The 21637-nt window shown below is 38.1% G+C and overlaps 1 protein-coding gene across 1 annotated transcript in view; it reads left to right on the top strand.

The window, feature by feature from the left end:
• The window catches only part of CMPK1 (cytidine/uridine monophosphate kinase 1), a 37735-nt gene extending 16627 nt beyond the window's left edge, over nt 1-21108 (top strand). Inside the window, exons 2-6 of the mRNA XM_025871563.2 lie at nt 12659-12805; nt 17260-17412; nt 18704-18780; nt 19025-19121; nt 20024-21108. Coding sequence (XP_025727348.1) covers nt 12659-12805; nt 17260-17412; nt 18704-18780; nt 19025-19121; nt 20024-20065 — 516 coding nt within the window. The 3' untranslated portion in view covers nt 20066-21108. The remainder of the gene's footprint in view (nt 1-12658; nt 12806-17259; nt 17413-18703; nt 18781-19024; nt 19122-20023) is intronic.
• The last annotated feature ends 529 nt before the right edge of the window (nt 21109-21637 follow it).

Raw genomic sequence — 21637 nt, 5'->3', positions numbered from 1 at the left:
TGAGTATATTGTTTTTGCCATGAAGGTGTCATTTTCAGAACAACTTGCTTATAATTTTGAACTCTAGTGTCTAGAGTAGGGCTTCATTGGAATAGGTTTCCTTTTAAACCTTTGCTGCTGTGCCTTTTGGATTCTCTCAACTGAGTGTTGTCTCTAAATTTCCATCTGTTTCTAAGCTATAAAACTGAACTGTTTTCTGTCTCCTTCTACAACTCTTGACTTCATGCCACAATTTTGTGTTGCTATATTATACTTTTGTTTCTCTTGTGTTTAAGGAATGGATCACTTTACAGAAAAATTTTTATTCAAACATTTGAATTAGTTTTTGCTATTCTCTACAATGATTTAGTTTTAAATTTTAAATAAGTTTTTGATTATACAGGTCCTCTTTCCCTTTTTTCTTGAAGTTACATTTTTTTAAAAAAATTTTTAATTTATTTATTTGACAGAACACAAGCAGGCAGAGTAGCAGGTAGAGGGAGAGGGAGAAGCAGGTTCCCCGCTGAGCAGGAAGCCTGATGCAGGGCCCGATCCCAGGACCCTGGGATCATGACCTGAGCTGAAGGCAGACGCTTAACTGACTGAGCCACCCAGGCGCCCCAAATTACATGTCTTTTTATATAGGGATTTTATCCTTTGTGTGAGGCTTTTTGAATTTCATTTTGCTGTTTTCTTAGGATTTTATATATACATATATATGTACTTTTTTTTTTTAAGATTTTTATTTCTAAGTAATCTCTACACCCAATGTGGGGCTTGAACTTACAACCTTGAGATCAGGAGTTACATGCTCCACCGACTGAGCCAGCCACATGCCGCATGGATTTTATTTATTTTATTTTTATTTTATTTATTTATTTATTTATTTATTTATTTATTTATTTATTTATTTTTATGTTAGGTTAATCACCATACATTACATCATTAGTTTTTGATGTAGTGTTCCATGATTCATTGTTTGTGCATAACACCCAGTGCTCCATGCAGTATGTGCCCTCTTTCATTCCCATCACCAGGCTAACCCATTCCCCCCCCCCCCCCGCCCAACCTTCAGTTTGTTTCTCAGAGTCCGTAGTCTCTCATGGTCCAAGGATTTTATATTAATAAAACATTTAACTCATTAATTTTTCTTTGTGATATTTGCCATTTAGAGATGTGTAGGTAGTATATATGCTTTATGTAAAAGCATGTATATTAAAACTCTGAAAAGCTTATATGTATACATGTACATTATAAAAGATTCAATTTTGAAAGTGCATAAAAATGAAAGTTCTCCTTAATCAACCTCAGAGTACTCCTTATGTAATCACTTAAAAAATTTTTTGTGTGTGTTTCTGGTCTTTTTTTAATGTAGGCTCCACGCTCAACCTGGGGCTCCAACTCATGACACTGAGATTAAGAGTAGCATGCTCTACTGACTGAGACAGCCACGCACCCTTTTTTTGATGTATCTATACACAGATATAATGCATGCACACCTATGTGCACACACGTTGCCTGTTGTTTTGTGACTTGGGTATTTTTGCTTAACAGTGTATCTTGGATAGCTTTCCATATAGATAGCTCTACTTCATTTGTAATACATACAGTGATCTATTTAATCTCTTGTATATTGGTGAACATTTTGATTTTGTTTACAAATGATGCTGTGAACATTCATGTACAGAATGTCTTTTTTTTTTAAGATTTTATTTATTTGACAGAGAGCACAAACGGGGAGCAGCAGGCAGAGGGAGAGGGAGAGGGAGAAGCAGGCTCCCCACTGAGCAAGGAGCCTGATGTGGGACTCAATCCCAGGTCCTGGAACCATGACCTGAACAGAAGGCAGATGCTTGGGGCGCCTGGGTGGCTCAGTTAAGCGTCTGCTTTCAGCTCAGGTCATGATCCCAGGGTCCTGGGATCGAGCCCTGCATGGGGCTCCCTGCTTGGCAGGAAGCCTGCTTCTCTCCCTCTCCCACTCCCCCTGCTGTGTTCCCTCTCTTGCTGTGTCTCTCTCTGTCAAATAAATAACAGATTAAAAAAAAAAAAGGCAGATGCTTAACGGGTTGAGCCACCCAGGCCTCCCTGTACAGAATGTCTTCTTGTGCACGTACAACTCTTTCAGTAGCAACAGCTCCTGGAGACGGAAGTACTGAGCCAGAGGGTGTGTAAACTTAAATTCTGATAGATTCTGCTACATTGCCCTCTAAAAAGGCTGAACCAGTTCACACTCACACAAAGTATGAGGATGCTGGTTTTTCCCCACCCCAACCTCCATTCTTGTCATAGCCAGATAGAGCAGAGTTTTTATTTTAACCAATCTGATGGGTGGAAAAGGGAATCACATTGGTTTGTTTTTGTTTTTAAGATTTTATTTATTTAACCGACTGAGCCACCCAGGCGCCCCATCTTTTTTTTTTTATTAAGATTTTATTTATTTGACAGAGAGAGACACAGCGAGAGAGAGAACACAAGCGGGGGGTGGGAGAGGGAGAAGCAGGCTTCCTGCGGAGCAGGGAGCCCGATGCTGGGCTCATGGTCCTGGAACCATGACCTGAGCCAAACACAGATGCTTAACAACTGAGCCACCCAGGTGCCCCTGAATCACATTGTTTTAATTTGCATTTTTATGATTACCAGTGAATTAAGCATCTGTTCTTTTCTGTGAATCGTTTATTCTTATCGTTTGCCCATTTCTGTATTGAGGTTTTTTTCTTTGTTAGTATGATCTCTTTATGTACAGTATGTATTACCCCTTTCACCTTTGTATGGTGAAAACATTTTCTTCTAGGCTCTTGCTTGTTATTTGATTATACTTATGATATCTTTCTTTGTTCCAAAGTTTTTATTATTTATGTGGTCAGACATAAATCTTAGCTGACTTGGTTCTTGTTTTAGAATGCCTTTTTTATATCTCAAGATTTTTTTTCTCTAGTACTGTCATAGGGTTTTTTCCTTGTGTTTAGTTTTCATATAGTATGATGCAGGAATCTGATTTAATTTTTTCCCAGATGGGTAGCTAGTTGCACAAGTATCATTTATTAAATAGTTAATCTTTTCCTCATTAATTTTTATTTCATTTAAATTTCTTAAAAATATTTTATTTATTTATCTGACAGAGAGACACAGCGAGAGAGGGAACACAAGCAGGGGGAGTGGGAGAGGGAGAAGCAGGCTTCCCACCGAGCAGGGAGCCTGATGCGGGGCTCAATCCCATGACGCTGGGATCATGACCGGAGCTGAAGGCAGACGCTTAACGACTGAGCCACCCAGGTGCCCTTAACTTTTTTTTTTTTAAGATTTTATTTATTTGAGAGAGAGAATGAGAGCGAGCACAAGTGTGGGGTAGGCAGAAGGAGAGGGAGAAGCAGATTCTCAGTTGAGTAGGGAGCCCAACGTGGGGCTTGATCCGAGGACTCTGAGATCAAGACCTGAACAGAAGGCAGATGCTTAACTGACTGAGCCACCCAGGTGCCACTTATTTAAGTTTTCTTTAACCTTTTTTTTTTTTTAAAGATTTTATTTATTTGAGAGAGAGAGAATGAGAGAGAGAGAGCACGAAAGGGAAGAGAGTCAGAGGGAGAAGCAGACCCCCCGCTGAGCAGGGAGCCCGATGTGGGACTCGATCCCGGGACTCCAGGAACATGACCTGAGCCGAAGGCAGTCTTTTAACCAACTGAGCCACCCAGGCGCCCCGAACCTTTTTTTTTTTTTTGAAGTATTCTCTGTGCCCAACGTGGGGCTCAAACTCAGGACCCCGAGATCAAGAGTTGTATGCTCTACTGACTGAGCTAGCCAGCCACTCCCCTTATTGGTTTTTAGATGCTAAGTCTATCATTTCTTTTTAAGGATTTTACTTATTTATTTGAGAGACAAGAGCACGAGAGCAGGGGGAGGGGCAGAGGAAGAAGAAGACTCTCCGCTGGGCAGGGAGCCTGATGTGGGGCTGGATCCCTGGGACTCTGGGATCACTACCTGAGCTGAAGGCGGCTGCTTAACCAGCTGAGCCACCCAGGTGCCCCAAGTCTATCATTTATTGAAATCCCATTTACGCCTGGGTCAGTTTTGGGACTGTTGAGTCTCATTGTTCTGTTTGCGTATTTTTATACTAGTGTTATACTATTTTAATTACTATAGTTTTATATTTTACGCTACCTGGTAGGACAAGTTTCCACTTGTTAAAATGTTTTAATTATTATAGTTTTATAATATTTTACGCTACCTGGTAGGACAAGTTTCCACTTGTTAAAATTATTTTCAGGTTTGGCCGTTCTGCTCACAGTTACTGTCTGATAAACTTGAGAATCAGTTCATTCTGTTTCATTAAAAAAAATTAATTCCAGTTGAATTTTGATTGAGGTTGCAATAAATTCATAGATTAATTTGTGGAATTTTAAAATATTTACAGTATTGTGTCTTTCTATTCAGGAACACAGAAGCACAGAATGCCTTCTTTTTACTTATTTATTTTTTAAAAATATTTTATTTATTTTTTTAAGTAAACTCTTTGCCCAGCGTGGGACTTGAACTCATGACCCTGAGATTGAGAGTTGCACGCCCTTCCAACTGAGCCAGCCAGATGCCCCAAATGCTTTCTTTTTGTGATAATGGTTTTAAGGGTTTTTAATTTCTTTATATGATTTTTATACATTAGTTTTAGGTTTAATCCTAAATTTAAGTTTTTATTGCTGTTTTGAGTAGGATCTTTTAAAATGTATTTTTTTATTAATCATTGCTAGTTGATTGGAAAGCTATTGATCTGTTTGTTTATAAGCAAGATAAATTCCTGTTCTCATAAATTTTTAAATGTACTCAAATATATCTCTGATGACAATTTTTGGAGCCTCTGTGTTTGAGGCTATTTGCATAGTGGATTGGATTGTCATTTATCGTACTATACTTGTTCTGTAGTTATTTGTTGACTTTGCTCCTTTCTTGTGTACATTTGTATGCTGTTGAGCCTGTTTGGTAGTTCTTTTCCTTAATTAGTATGTAATTGTAGTTTAGCCGCTGATTATTTTGGACTTTGTTCCAGGAATAATCTGAATATGTTTGTCTTAACTTCTCCCTGACGTGAATGCTCTCATAGTAGGTCTTAAATCTAGCAGTGTAGACCATGTATTTAGGAGTATGTTCTTAAGGAGATGCCTCTAGTTGTAATACTTTGCTGTAGCTGATAGTGTAGTGTAGATATTATTTCTGATAGTATAGATATTGTGTTTTAGAAATGAAGAAGCTGAGATCTAAGAAAGGTTACATAATTTTCCAGTGTCACACAGGGTTGTGACAGAGTTAGTCTTAAAACTAATCCCTTAACTTTCAGTTCAGTGTTCCAAGGATGTGACTTCATGCAAAGTTCTTATGTCCTTGTGGTTCTTGCTGAATTCTTTGTTTCTCTAAGTGCATTTCTCCATTAGTTTGATAATTTTGCAGATGCTCAAATGCTATGTTTGTATATATTATTGAATTCAGAGTTTGGTATCCTTTGCACATTTTACCCAAGAGTGGATTTGTAAATCCAAATAAATTCTAGCCCTTAAGGAGAACCTGAGCTGTTAAAATGTTGTTATTTGTGATGAGGCTTTTTACAAATCGCATTCTCAAGTAGTTATATCTCTTAGGGTGACTTTATTACTTTTGGTATTCCGTAGGTAATGATATTCTGATTTTAATGTTATTTACTTTTTAAAAATAATAAATACAGTTAGGCTTAATATTTTAAAAGCCTCTCTTTTCTAATGTGAAATAGAGGCAAGGGCTTCATATGAGTGGTTTGATATATGTCCTCCAAGTGTTTTCACAGGAAATGACTTAACTGAACTCTAGGTTCTTATGCCACCTGCAACAATATTTGGGTTATAGTGATATGAGTGTATAGCTTGTAGACCCTACAGTGACCGTATGAATTGATCATTCAGTTAACAAGATCAGAGAATGTTTTCTAAGATTGACAAGACTTCTGTGCCTGTTCATTAGTGTTGGAAGTTTTCAAATTATTGCTTCTGAGGTCCTGGAATACCAGGAGGTTTCTGGGCCTGGTCTTCATCTTTGACCATTTTCCATCTCCTTCTAATGTAGGGAATACAGATTGATTAAGAATGGGTGAGATGAATTAAAAGAGAAATACTGGAAATGACCAACTGGAATGGAATTGGAGTGTGAAAATTCCAATTCACAGGCTATAGGGGGCATTCAGTATGTAAATCAGGTACACAAATCCTCAGTTATCTGAGAGCCTTTTGCAAACTGTTAGAGGGATATGCAGGCTTACACAGGTGGGGAAACAGTGTTGGGTGGCTTCTAACTCACCCTTGCTTTAAGTTTTATATATTGTTCTGTCTTCTTGCCACCCTCTCTGAGGAATCAACTTCTTCCCACAGCAGACGGTGCTGGTAAAGACTGAATTCCTTAGGAAAAGTTGTGCCAAGTATGAAGAATTACCTTATTAGTTAATAGTAGGGCTCCAGTCACTTTATATATGCAGGTCACTGTTACATCCTATTTACTTTCCCTGAATCAGCACATGACGTGGCATTTCATAGACACTCAATAAATATTTATGGATTTAAAGTAAGTTCCAGGGGCGCCTGGGTGGCTCAGTCGTTAAGCGTCTGCCTTCGGCTCAGGTCGTGATCCCAGGGTCCTGGGATCGAGCCCCACATCGGGCTCCCTGCTCAGCAAGAAGCCTACTTCTCCCTCTGCTTGTGTTCCCTCTCTCACTGTGTCTCTGTCAAATAAATAAATAAAAATCTTTAAAAAAAATGAGTAAGTTCCAAGTATTGCCTGAATTAAAGTTTTCTTATATGAAGAGCAAAACATCGCGGAAAATGAATGGTGCTATAATTGTGTGCAGCTGAATGGATTATATCCCTCCTCTTTTTAGAATATAAGCTTTTAAAATATCACTCTTTAATTAGAAAAAGAAGTATGCTTCATGTTAATCTAAAATCTGTTAAAGCTTTTTGTTTAAGAAAAGATTTAGCTCAGTTTATAACTTCCATAGTTAATATGTAGATTTTCAGTTAATAGGCGTGTGAAATACAATGAATACATTTGGAAATACAGTGAGGGCACACTAAAAATGAGATTGGAAATCCTCTAGCGACTTAAGTCAACTATTACACTCAGCTTTTCTTGCACTGGATAGTCTTTTTTTTTTTTTCTTTTAATGCTAACCTTTCTTTAATGGTGACTATAGGGAAGACCCTTTTTCAAACCTTCTGTGGGTGAAACTGGAAGGAACCTTAAACATTTGACCAGTTTTAAGCGTCTGGGCACTGTGTCGGTTTTTACGTTCAGAGTAATGTAAGTTCCCCAAGACTGGCTGTTTCTGTTCTTGGAAGGTCCTTATCAATTTAGAGTAAATGGAAAAAGTTCTGTTGGAAATGCCTTTGAAATGAATGATAGGTGTACATAAAATGATGCTGGGAGGCTGTAGGCTCTAAAGCTGTTGTTTGCAACAAGCACCAGACTGGTGAGTATGGATGGCTCTGGATAGTTCTTGCAGCATTTCTAGGTGTTTTGCTGAAGGTGCATTGTTGATAGTACATAACCAAAATTAAGATTTTAAGGTTCACTAATATTCTAGGGAATGCAAAATACACTTAATCTTAAATGCTTCATAGATGTGTCCACTATTTAAAGGACACCCAATAATTTGAACACACAGTTGCATTAAAAATATATTTGTATCTAATATATCTGCTATGTGCCCTTTCTTGTGAGGCTCAGAAGCAGTCCTGTGGTACTTTCTTTTTTTTTTTTTTTTTAAGATTTTATTTATTTATTTGACAGAGACAGTGAGAGAGGGAACACAAGCAGGGGGAGCTAGAGAGGGAGAGGCAAGCCTCCCGCCAGGCAGGGAGCCCGATGCCGGGCTCTATCCCAGGATTCCGGGATCATGACTTGAGCCAAAGGCAGACGCTTAACCGACTGAGCCACCCAGGTGCCCCCCCCCCCCCATGGTACTTTCCAATTGCCACACTAACTGGAGGAGGTGTCTGGCATCTGGATCTCTTCTTGCCTCCAAGGACTTGCCATTTACGCATCCTTTTTACCCTTTTTTTTTTTTTTTTTTTGATTTTTTTTTTTTTTTTGAGAGAGACCATGAACGGGGGGGGGGGGGGTTGTGGGGGGAGGCAGAGAGGGAGGGAAAAGCAGGCCCCCTGCAGAGCAGGGAACCCTACGCGGGGCTTAATCCCAGAGCCCTGGGATCATGACCTCAGCCCAAGGCAGACGCTTAACCTTAATCGACTGAGCCAGCCCAGGCACCCTGCATCAGTTTTATCTTGAACTCCTTTTTGTTGTTGTGGTTTTGTTTTTGATCGTGTTTATTGTTGTTTTTGTTCACATAGAACCACGTTACCCAAATTAAGAAAGAAGGAACGATGATTGCTAAGAAGTGAAAGTCCATCAAGAAGATTGGAGATTTGATATCATAAAGTTGTCAACATTCACCTAGTAAAATAGAGTGCCATTCTGTCCTTATTGAGAACGTGGTGCTTTTTTTTTTCTCCCTCCAAATCTTAGTATGTGGTTTATGAAAATTTATTGAGTTGTTTTTTTCAGTTTCTTTTTTTTTTTTTTAAGATTTATTTATTTATTTTAACAGAGAGACAGCGAGAGAGGGAACACAAGCAGGGAGAGTGGGAGAGGGAGAAGCAGGCTTCCCGCTGAGCAGGGAGCCTGATGCGGGGCTTGATCCCAGGACCCCAGGATCATGACCTGAGCCAAAGGCAGACGCTTAACAACTGAGCCACCCAGGCGCCCTTTTTTTCAGTTTCTTAAAGGAGAAAATGAAAGTAAAAAGTTTAGACCGATATTTGTCACTAGAAAACTATTTTTATTTTTTTAGTTGAATAGTAGCTTGTAATTGTATTTATTGTAATCTGCTGTGGTTTTGAATGTTATTCTTAAGACTGCAGTTAGTGACCCACTAGGTTTTAATTGCTAGGAAATGTCAGAGAATGTGAAAAAGTTTTGGTTAAGTCTAAGAAATAGCCTTGCTTGCTTTCCTCAAAATTGGCATCCCTGACTACTTAATGACAACAGAATGCTTTAAAAACATGCTCCTTAAAGTCTAGCTGTTATTAAAATACCATAATAGCTAGTGTGTAAGTGATAGTTGCCTTTTTGTTGTAGAAACTCTGTGGTAAGAGGAAAGCTTCAGCAAAATCCTTAAGAAAAATACAGTATAAAAAAGCAGTAAATAGAGGATTTTTAAAAATGGAATGTGGATGAGAAATAGGAAGATACATGTATAGATCTGACATGGTTATATTTACTTAAATTCCTTGTTTCCTTAGACTTTGCAGATAAGGTTGTTTTCTCTCTTTTTGACGAACTATGTGTAATTGTTTTTTAAAATATCATTTGTATACCTCTACAGTTTATGACTGGTTTCTCTTTTTAAAAAGTGATATGCCAAAACCCATTTTAATGCAATATAAAGCTTGTAAATTTGAGCACACCAGTGTCAGGAAATCAACACCTTATGCACTGATTTCTAGATTAGTAGCTGGGCTTCTAAATGTATGTTGTTCATGCAGCAGAGGCAATCCCTACAGAGCAGTCTGTGTAGTTTGTGTTTCACTAAGCATTTGCCATTGTTTAGTACTGTTTGTCTCTGCATTTATTCAATATTACCATATGCTATCATCTCTAGACCAGATGAGAATATCCAGCAAACATAGACTTCCAAGCAGGAAACAAAGTAAGCTGTAGGAAATGGAGCTGCTATAAAATTTTATAGACACTAGTTGCAAAATGCTTTTTGAAAATTATAATAGTGAGTGGGAACGTGGGTCACGCCTCATTTTTTATAGTCTTTTCTACACCCATCTTTCAGAAGTTTCCTTATGCTTGGTGATCAAAGTAGCATTTAAAAATGGTGTGGTGTGGAAATAATTTTAGAATAACAGTTTAAATAATTAAACATTTTGTATTTCCATTTTCTGTAAACCATGGGAGGGTTTTTTTTTTCTTAAGCCTATTACAACAACAGAATACACTTTTGATTATTCTAATGGAAGGGGCTGTATGTCTAAGAGACACGAGTGACACTGCGGTTTTGTTTCTTATCCAACGTTATGCCCAATTTTAGTCAGCAAATAAACTGTTTAGAGTTTGTTTTCCTTTGCTGACTGCCTTGCCGCTTGCTTACTTTAGTCACCGAGAACAAGCTAGCCAACAATGTTTAGAATTGAAAAGGGGGTAAAGAATGTATGGCTTCTGCAATCCAAAAAAAGAAGTCTCACCATAATCTGGGTGATTGAGAGCTTTTATGAACTGTGCGATTGAAACATTCTACTTTAAAAGGGGGGGTGGGAATGTGGGCTTCCTCAGATCTTAATATTGAAATTGATAAATTTAAGACATTAAATTTTTATTGTGCACTGAACTATGGATGAGATAAAAACCCATTTAGGGAGTCTTAAGAATTTGGGGTGAGATGATTGTTGTAACTGAAAATTGAATATAGTTCTGAGTGCCCTGATAGAAAGTAAAAACTTTTCTTTAATATAAAGTGTTCTTTTTATTTATTTATTTAAAAAATTTCTTTAAAGATTTTATTTGAGAGAGAAAGAGTGAGATCGAGCAAGTGGGGGGAGGGGCAGAGGGAGAGGGACAAGCGGACTCTGTGCTGAGCATGGAACCAACTTGGAGCTCAATCTCATGACCCTGAGATCATGACCAGAGCCGAAATCAAGAGTCCTCAGCTTAACTGATTGAGCTGCCCAGGCGCCCCAAAAACGTTTTCTTTCTTTCTTTTTTTTTTTTTAAGATTTTGTTTATTTATTTGACAGAGAGAGACACAGCGAAAGAGGGAACACAAGCAGGGGGAGTGGGAGAGGGAGAAGCAGGGTTCCCGCAGAGCAGGGAGCCCGATGCGGGGCTCAATCCCAGGACCCTGGGATCATGACCTGAGCCAAAGACAGACGCTTAACTGACTGAGCCACCCAGGTGCCACCCCAAAAACGTTTTTAAAATAGATTTTATAGTTCTTTTGATTTAATAACAGGGAATGTGTATGTTCATGTGGCAGAAGAAGCTTTTCATTATTCAGAATTGTTTCTTAGATCTGCATTGTTTTTTCATTCCAGTCATGGGGGAATGGCAGAACAACACTACAGCATCTCATATGACTTAGTTCAACTATTACCCTATACCCTGACCTAATGCATCATTTGTAGTCCTACATAATAATGATCATCACAATCATAATAATACTATTCTACTGACCTTTCATAGGCTGTTCATATCTGTTATTTCACTTAAGCCTCTTGATTGGTCTTTCCATAAAAACCATTAAAGTGAGTACATATGCAGGTCTGTGCATGTATATGTGTGTGTGTATGTATATATAGAATATAAAAATGGTATATATATATATACATACAATATAAAAAATGCTTATAGATTATTTAAGATAAGTATCTTCATAATGGCAAGAAGGTAATTGATGACTTTTATCTCATACTATGCGTCAGGCTCTTTGGTAGGCAGTTTATGTACGTTATCTCATTCAGTCATCACCACTAACTTATGAAATAGGTATCTGTATTCCCATTTTACAGATGAGACCTTTAGTTGCAACTAGAGAGGAGGAGATGGACTTTTAAGAATGGTAAGGAAGGTACTGGTCTAGGTAGAGAGACAGTGATACTTGAAGACACTGTTTGATTATGTGACCACTTTCCAGAATGGTCAGGAAAGTTAATTTTGTGGAGGAGGTAGGACTTGTGCTATTTACCAAGAAAGGGAACAGACCAGAAGAACAGGGTTAGTGTAAATGCTGATGAGTTCAGTTTAGATGTGTTGAGTTTAAGGAAGGGAAGCATTTTGTAGAAGGTGGGTACAGCCAACAGTGGTGAGTTTTTGTTTTTTTTGTTTTGTTTTGTTTTGTTTTTTTGCCTTGAATTATTTAGGTTTTTGTTAGGCATTTCTTTGGACATTATTAATGACATTTAAATTTTGTGTTTCTGAAGTTTTACAATGAAATGTTAATGCCTTGAATCTCCTTCCCCTCCTCCTCTTCTTCCTTCCCGCCTCCTTTCCCTTTTCTGTTTCCTTGTAAGCCTTCTTTCTTCCCTCCCTCCTTTCCTTCCTTCCTTCCTTCCTTCCTTCCTTCCTTCCTTCCTTCCTTCCTTCCCTTTCTTCCTTTTTCAACCATGACCCTCCTGTTGTTGCTGTTTTCTCAATGTTGTTGTTCTTTTGTGGTGAATGTGTCACCATCTTCAGATGATTTCTTGGTGTGTGAACATTATAGCTACCATGCCCTACCAGGTTAAGAATGTTTTTTAAGCAAACTTGATTGTGTGAAATCTCTTAAAATTTGTTTATTATTAGTTTAATATACAAGCAAATCTTATTTATTGTAGAAAAGTTAGACTATAGAAATTAACATAAAGGAAAAAAATTGATAGTCCTACCACTCAGTTGAATGTATTCTTTTTTGAGAACGAGAGAGCGCGTGTATGCACGCACGTGTGAGCCTGGGGAGGAGCAGAGGGAGAGGGACAAGCAGATGCCACACTGAGCACAGAGCCAGATGTGAGGCTCGATCCGAAATCATGACCTGAGCTGAAATCAAGAGCCGGATGCTCAACCGACTGAGCCACCCAGGCATCTCTGGGTTGAATGTATTCTGATTTTTTCCCCTATGTGTTGTTTCTTTCAGAAATATGGTTACACACACCTTTCTGCAGGAGAACTTCTTCGTGATGAAAGGAAGAACCCAGATTCACAGTATGGTGAACTCATTGAAAAGTACATTAAAGATGGAAAGATTGTGCCAGTTGAGATAACCATCAGTTTGTTAAAGAGGGTAAGGAGTGTGAATGCCAACCAGTTTAAACCAGCAAGGAAATAAGAAACTAAATCTGCCCTTCCTTTGAGTAATGAAAAAAAAAATGAGAGTGCTAAATTTCTTTCTTGTGGTAAGTGGTCATGCTGTTTGAGAATGGTAGTACTGGACATTCTACTTTCACCTGGGAAGAAATTGGACAGTAGCAAGCATTCTCTGTCTTGATCTAGGATCAGCTCGCTCAGCTTCACATCCATATGTGTGTCCTTGATCCTTCCCCAGCATGCAGACAGTGTCTCACTTCCATTTCTGTTTCTTCTTCCTTTTCTCCTTCCCCTCCTCCTCTTCCTTCCCGCCTCCTTTCCCTTTTCTGTTTCCTTGTAAGCCTTCTTTCTTCCCTCCCTCCTTTCCTTCCTTCCTTCCCTTTCTTCCTTTTTCAACCATGACCCTCCTGTTGTTGCTGTTTTCTCAATTTTGTTGTTGTTTTGTGGTGAATGTGTCACCATCTTCAGTATGAAATACAGAGATTAACAGCTATCAAAATATCTCCCATCTTAAAAACAGGTATCTTGCGTTTACGTGGCATCTCTCCACTGTAGATTCCCAAGACGAATTATTTTTTTTTTAAGATTTTATTTATTTATTTGAGAGAGAGAATGAGATAGAGAGAGAGCATGAAAGGGGAGAGGGTCAGAGGGAGAAGCAGACTCCCTGCTGAGCAGGGAGCCCGATGCCAGACTCGATCCTGGGACTCCAGGATCATGACCTGAGCTGAAGGCAGTCGCTTAACCAACTGAGCCACCCAGGCGCCCCCAAGATGAATTATTAACAGGTATTTTCACATATAAGAAACAATGAAAGAGAAATGCAGGAGTGAGAACAGCAAGAAATAGTTAAAACCCAATGGAAGAGAGATATATGAGCACCTGGATGGAACCACAGAAAGTTGAGGAGGAGGAGTGACTCATTTACACACATTCTTACCTTTTGTTTCAGAGATGGGAGTAATGTGCTTCTATTCCAGAATATATCCTCTCTCCCTATTCTCTTTTTTTTTTTTTTTTTTAAGATTTTATTTATTTGACAGAGAAAGAGACAGCCAGAGAAGGAACACAAGCAGGGGGGAACAGGAGAGGGAGAAGAAGCAGGCTTCCCGCTGAGCAGGGAACCCGATGTGTGGCTCGATCCCAGGATCCTGGGATCATGACCTGAGCCAAAGGCAGACGCTTAAGGACTGAGCCACCCAGGTGCCCCCTCTCTCCCTGTTCTCTAGATTTAATGCCCTTTCTCCACTTTATCACTAAACATTGTGAAAAAGTGGTCTACAGTTTTCACTTTCTACTCTTCAACCCTTTGTGGTGAGGTTCTACTTCCATCTTCATTGAAACTATTCTTGCTGTTGTTACCAGTGATCTTCCTTATAAAATCTAGGGGATATTTTTAGTCATTTTTCTTATAGCATTTAACTCTATCCACTGTCTTTTCGAAACTTCTTTGTTCTCTGTGACACCATTTTTCTTTTTTTTTTTTTTTTTTAAGATTTTATTTATTTATTTGAGAGAGAGAGAATGAGAGAGAAGGCACATGAGAGGGGGGAGGGTCAGAGGGAGAAGCAGACTCCTTGCCGAGCAGGGAGCCCAATGCGGGACTCGATCCAGGGACTCCAGGATCATGACCTGAGCCGAAGGCAGTCGCTTAACCAACTGAGCCACCCAGGCGCCCTGTGACACCATTTTTCTTCTTTCCTGCTTCAACAGCTGTTGTTTCTTACGTCTCCTTGCAAGTTTCCTAAACCATGATGTTCTCCAGGTTTTATCCACGGTTCTCCTCTCTTATGTATTTCATGCTGGATGCTTTTAGCCATGCCCAAGGCTTTCATTATACTAACATGCTAAAATCTATAGCTCTAACACACACCTTTTTTCTTAACTCCAGACCTACATTTCTAATTACTAGACATCCATCTGAATATTACACAAGTGTCTCAGCGTATCAATGTATCATCTAAAGTGTGATCACCCTTTATCTCCTGTCCTGGTTAATGGTTCCACCATCTGTGCCCAAGCCAGAAATCTGGGGACCATCCTGTATTTTTCACCTTTTCTACTACCACTGTCACCTTAGTTCAGATCCTCTTTTCCTTACCTGGAGCCTCCTCATGAGTCTTTTTGCCTTTAATCCATGCTTGTCCCCTTCTAATTCATCCTTCATGGTGCTGTCAGGGTGATTTTTTTTTTTTTGAGGGGGGAGAGGGGAGAGAGAATCTCAAGCAGGCGCCACACTCAGTGCGGAGCCCATCATGGGGCTTGATCTCACAAACCTGAGATCACAACCTGAGCCAAAATTAAGAGTCAACGCTCAACAGACTGAGCAACCCAGGCACCCCAGTCAGGGAGATTTTTTTCCAGAAGGTGATATAAGCATATTCTGCTTAAAATTCCTTAGTGGTCCTCGGTTGCTTCCAGAATAAAAACCAGTTCCTTAGTGTGGCATAATAAGCTCTTCATTAATCTTGCCCCTACCTACTTTCTAGTCATATCTCCCACCATCTGTACACGTGTCCTAATATTCAACTGCCTCAGCTTACTTGAGATTCATCAAAGCTATTATGCTTGCTCATTTCTGAGCCTTTGTATATTCAGTTTACACTGTTTGGAGTACCTTGATCCCCGTCTGCTTGCCACTTCATTATTTAGGACTCAGTTCCACTGCCACCTCTCGTAAAGCTCTCTCAGGCTGTTTTCCAGGTAGTTCGTGCTTTATTTCTTTGTTTTATCATAGCATCCTTTCATATGTCCTCATAGAACTTAGCACATTTCTTTACACATATTTGTTACCTGCTGAACCATGAGCCCCCCAAGAGCCATGTCACTGTCCATGTTCCCTGGTAATAGGCCTTGAGTAAGTGTATGTTGAGTGAGTAGAATATTGATGCACCTCTTCAAATATCTTCCTCTACCATAATTAGGGTAGAAATGCTATAGGAGGGGCCCAAAAACATTCTATGAAAGTTTTGTATTATTGGAGAATATTGGAGAAGCAAATGCTGGGACAAAGCCAACCCTCAGATGAAGGAATTAGAGGGCCTGACAGCCCTTGTTCTTCTTGAGGAACAAGGAGATAGTTTGAGTACTGAGGGGACTGGCTGTTGGTTAGCTTTGGAATAGAGGCTTCTCCAGAGTTGGTCATAGTCGTGCATCAGTGCATACCCCATGGTGGCTGGCAGTGGTGAGGATTTGGAGACTAGAGATCTGCATCTCCCATTCACATATTTTGACATTCTGGCCTCAGACTTCGGGGGAGGATGGTGAAGCGTGCTACTTTTGCTGTCTTCCTTGACTGAATTCTTTTCCTCTGCTACCTGTGTTGTGGGGTAGCTAGTGGCATTTAAAGTTTAATTAGCTTCAGTCAAAAATGTATTAACTTTTATGCTAATAATTAATGCTAACAATCTCTTTACATTTGTCCAAAGCTTTGTGCAATTGGACTTGAATTGCAGAGAATCTGAATGCCTGCAGAAGCAGCATACTTCTTCCTACAGTGAAATGACTTGGGGGTGGGGAGGGGAAGGCAAGATAGGGTCTCTAGTGGCTGAAGCAAAGGTACTGGTTAATGCTTATTTTTTTTTCTTTTTGCTGTTCATAACTTTGTGAATGTATATGTGAAAGTAATAAATGCTTACTGTAGAAAACTTAGAAACTGCAGAAAAAAATTTTATGTGTGTATGTGTATAAATTGGGAAGGGGTACATACCTGTAACTCCACCAACTTGCTACACTGGATCATTTCATTTAAGTCTTTTTTTTTTTTCTATGCACCCTCCACTTTTTACTAGTGATTTAGGGAATAATAACAAAACAAACACTCATATCTCCACCACCCTGTTTAAATAATTGAATTTTGTTGGAGGGGAGGGGGTTGGGGGGATAGGGTAACTGGGTAATGGACATTAAGGAGGGCATGTGATGTAATGAGCACTGGGTATTATATAAGACTGATGAATCACTGAACTCTACCTCTGAAACTAATAATACACTATATGTTAATTAATTGAAATTTTAAGTAAAAATAAAGTCTTAAAAAAAAGGACTTCTCTACCCTTTCACCCCATTTTTCAACTAATCTTTTTGCTGCCAACTTAAAATTAATAGAATTCTGTGCCTCTTTATATTTTAATTTCTTCTGTGTTGTCAGTCAGCATTTTGTAGTCATTTATTAATATCTACCTTATGAGTTTTTTTTTTACATTTCTGCTTATGCTTCATTGTTTCAAATACCCCCTCAAATGGACATCATTCTTGGGTCAAACCTTTTCTTACACCCTCACCCCATAAACCTTGTAAAACTAGTCACTCCTCAGTTAGGCTACTTTTGTACCTAGCATATGCTTTTATTAAACATGTTAACACTGAAAAAAAAAAGAGAAATTGCATTTTGTTGATGTCCTGTTGAACCTAAATCTTCTTTTCTTTTAGGAAATGGATCAGACAATGGCTGTCAATGCTCAGAAGAATAAATTCTTGATTGATGGATTTCCAAGAAATCAAGACAACCTTCAAGGTTGGAACAAGACCATGGATGGGAAGGCAGATGTGTCTTTTGTTCTGTTTTTTGACTGTAACAATGAGGTAATGAAGACCTTCATCTGCTCACATGGGCTTTAACCAATTGATGGTCAACTATTAGAGAAAGACAAAGTGACTTTTTACTTATATTTACATTTTATATTGGCAGCAGTTTTACTTTGAACTGGTAAATTGGATGGATGGAACAGCACTGTCTTGCTGTTGGACTACTAAAAACTATTTGGCATCAGCAACCTAGTGGACCTAAAATTTGCTTTATTTTCAAGATAACAAGTATTTGCTTTGTTTTTAAGTAAGAATTGACTTGTACAATAATGTTAGGTAACGAAGCTGCGCTGTTACCTCTTAGGTATGCACTCTTATCAGAGAGTATTGCCTTAGGATGTTAGGGAAACATTTTGGGGAAGTTGGGAAAACTTTCTATTTTAAAGAAACATAGGTTAGCTTGATTTGGGGGAAAAAAAAGATAGCTTGATTTTTATCTTCTGAGAGTGAAATGATCTTGAAAAAAGCAGGAAAGCATTCTTTTTCTTCCTGGTACTTCTAATAACATAGCCAGATATATCTTTGAATAACTAAATGAATTTCTCAGGATCATTTAATTAAAAGACCTGACTGTTTGACAGCTGTAATATAACTTCATTAAATTAACGCCAACAGCCTGAAAGAATAAGAATCTAAAGTACTGCCTTGAAGGAAGTTGGCTATTCTTGGGTTGAATTGCAAATGTGCCTCTGGTGGAGAGATTTGCTGCAGCTTTGAGTTGTTTTAAAATCTAACTCTCTTTTTCCAACCCCCAAAAATATGTTTTCACTTATTCTTCAAAGTGAACTTTAGAATGTTACCGCAGCTTTATAACTAAGGAATGTTTATTCATGATTAACAAGGGATACTTTATTCAAATGCAAATTTGTTGATTCTTAAATATTTGGATATTTATGGAATTATCAAAAAGTAAGCAAAATGGAACAAAGTTTGAGGCATGTAATTCATACCTAATAAGTTAATAATATGTCCTACATGGAAGCATACACATACAGATCTTCTTTTTATTGCGGTTTTAAAAAAAGTACACAGGAAAAACTGAGTCATGAATGAATTCTTATTATGCTCTGTACTTATTTAACCTAGTTTATATAAATTGAACCACATGTTTAAATTTAAAAGGACTTTGCATGTTGATTAATGAATTAGACAAATTAGTTTTAATGTAGGAGGTTTTTTGTAATCTCTTCAAACTTTGTTCTCCTTTTAGGTTAAAAGAATGGCAAAAGTGATTAGCAAATTCACATATTTTTTTTTGTAATAACTTTTTATTTATTTCTCTTTTTAGATCTGTATTGAACGATGCCTTGAGAGGGGAAAGAGTAGTGGTAGAAGTGATGACAACAGAGAGAGCTTGGAGAAGAGGTACTCTGCAGATTTTACACATCGCCACCTTAGGCTCAGTTTGGAACTTGAGGAACAGATTAAATACCTGCCTCAGTTTTGCCCAGAAAAAGAAAATGGCATGCTTAAATATGTAAAATATCTGGTCTAAGAAGATGGTAAGGGAGTCGGTTGGGTCAGATCTGGGTTGTGCTCCAAGCAATCCTATAACATGGGGAAGAATGGGTGGACACTTAGAACCTTGCATTATTTGCTGCTTTTGCAGAATTCAGACCTATCTTCAGTCAACAAAGCCAATTATTGACTTATATGAAGAAATGGGGAAAGTCAAGAAAATAGATGCCTCTAAGTCTGTTGACGAAGTGAGTATCCCTAGCTTGCCTTAAAAGTCAAGTAAAAATGTGATTTCATGGGGTAAGGGGGTAGATAGGCAGGAGAAAAAGAGATATGACATATTAGTTTGTTTGCTTTTCAAGACCCTGGAGACTAAATGAAAAATGAGATTTTTTTCTCCTTTTTGAATAGTGTCTAAAATAGATTTTACAACTTCAGACTTGTTCTTCACAAGAAGTGGGTGGTTTATTAATTCCAAACCTCTTTTCTCAAGCACTGGAAAATTGGCATTTTGAGAACTGTGATTTGGACCACGTTCATTTTATAAAATCTCTAATGTAATGGCGAGTCCTCTTAGCTCAAGGGCCCCAGGCTGCTTCTATCTCTTCATCACAGGGCACACAGCTCCAGGGGCTCAGGGCTTCCAAACCCAGCCCTTCTCTCTGCCTCTGAAAATCCATGATCTTTCAGTGCCCAGCAGCTCTTTATAATCCAGCTCCTCTTGCCCTGATTCCCGGAGTCTTCCTTTCTGGACTTTCCTTGTTTATCACATAGTTCTGTTGGTTTTTTATCCATTACTCCTTCCCCTAGAGGTGAGGTGATATATCAGGGAACTTAGTGCTTTAGAACCAGAACTAGAAAAATAAGCCACTTCAGTTTACATTTTATCCAGTAATTGCTACTGATAAGAAATTTGTTTTGTCCTGAAAACACTAATAAAATTGAATGCACTTGTTCACAATTTTATATGTGTTTATGATATTACATACTACTGTCTAAAGTAAGATAGATGAAACCAAGGAATTACAATATATATTTTAATGATACATCTTGAAAATTAATAGAAAATTGACTTTTTAACAGGAACTTAGCCATATAGTGTTTTAATAATGCCTTCTTTTTAAATTACTATTATTTTTGTCCTTTACAGGTTTTTGATGAAGTTGTGAAGATTTTTGACAAAGAAGGCTAACTCTAAACCTGAAAGCATCCTCAAAATCATGCTTGAATATTGCTTTGATAGCTGCTATTACAACCCCTTTTTAAGGCAGTTTTAATCTTTCAAAATTACATCTCAGTTAATGGCTGGAAAGTATGTAGTAAGACAAATTAAATTTTTTATCTTAGATTTTTTTGGTTATAGGAGTAGACAGTGAATTCGGGTCTTACTTCATCTTAGCTATGGTGCTCACAAAACAAAGAAGGATATCAGCTTAGTTCTTTGTTTTTACTCAAAAAAAAAAATATATCCCTTTTATAGTTTGTGCCTTGTGTGAGCAAAACTTTTTAGTATGTCTGTATATCCCTTTAATAATTACAACATGTTAGGATTAGGGATTCCCCACTTCCTTGTTTTCTTACAGGTTTTAAATTTCCAACCTGTTAAGTGAATTTGTGGACCAAATTCCAAAGGAACTTATTGTGTAGTCGGTTCTTGCAAAATGTGTTTGGTAAACGAACTCATAAAATGAATTCCTAGAAGTGTTTTAGTATTTATCAAATAATTGACCATTTCCTGTAGAAAGATAAGAAAACTTAGGCTTTGTTTTATTACAACTTATACAAAGTTGTGTGACAGGGCATCTTCTTTGCTTCCAGGGATTGGGATGGGGGTCACTGGGGGTTCAGAGCCTGGCAGAATTGTCAGCTTTATTCTGACATAAATCTGAGGGTAAGGGGCAGGGACCGCATCTAATGACCTGTGTTACTGTCCTCTATTATGTAGTGTTCTTAGTGATTAAACTGATCTTAACAGAATCCCTAGCAGTGGAACCTTGAAATGCATGTATGAGGTTTATGGTCAATGATTTGGTTAGCGTTTTGGTAACACTTCATTCAAAGTGTTTTTGTTTGTTTTCTAGACTAAATGTAGGGTTGGTATGAAGTAAAAACATCTAATGGTTAATTTCCCATTTGTGTTTTATTTTCTTGAATACTTTTTTTCAGTTATTTGTTTAAGATTTAAAAATCATTGCACTTTGGTCAGAAAAATAATAAATATATCTTATAAATGTTTTATTTCCTTCCTGGCTACTTTTATTTAGCATATTCTTTTTTGGCATCATGTTGAAGCATTGAAAAGTACAGAATAAAAAAAGGCTAAAGAGTCCCAAGGAATTTTCCCTTAAATCCATTCTTCCTTTAAAAAATCTCTAAGAAATTGATTTTCTTCTTTCTTATCTTTTCTGCCGTTACTAATGCAGAGTGACTTCCAAGGTTCTTAATGTGAGATTTATTAAAATGTTTCTCATTTTTATCATGTATGCTATTTGGTATACAAGGTTAAATCAGGTAAGGAATTTTGTCTTTGTGTAATTAGATTTTATATTTAAAGTCATTGGGAATAGGAGCACCTGGCTGGCCAAGTGGTAGATCATGCAGTTCTTGATTTCGTGGTCATGAGTTCAAACCCCACATTGAACATAGAGTTTACTTAGAAAAAAAAAAAAAAAAAAGAGGGGCGCCTGGGTGGCTCAGTTGTTAAGCGTCTGCCTTCGGCTCGGTTCATGATCCCAGGTCCAGGGATCGAGCCCCGCATCAGGCT

This window comes from Callorhinus ursinus, unplaced genomic scaffold (genome assembly GCF_003265705.2).
Source record: "Callorhinus ursinus isolate GAN/ISIS: 27379988/994484 unplaced genomic scaffold, GSC_fseal_2.0 scaffold9, whole genome shotgun sequence".
Classification (NCBI taxonomy): Eukaryota; Metazoa; Chordata; class Mammalia; order Carnivora; family Otariidae; genus Callorhinus; species Callorhinus ursinus.
Note: the sequence above shows the minus strand (reverse complement) of the source record. Positions and strands in the feature narration are given on the sequence as shown.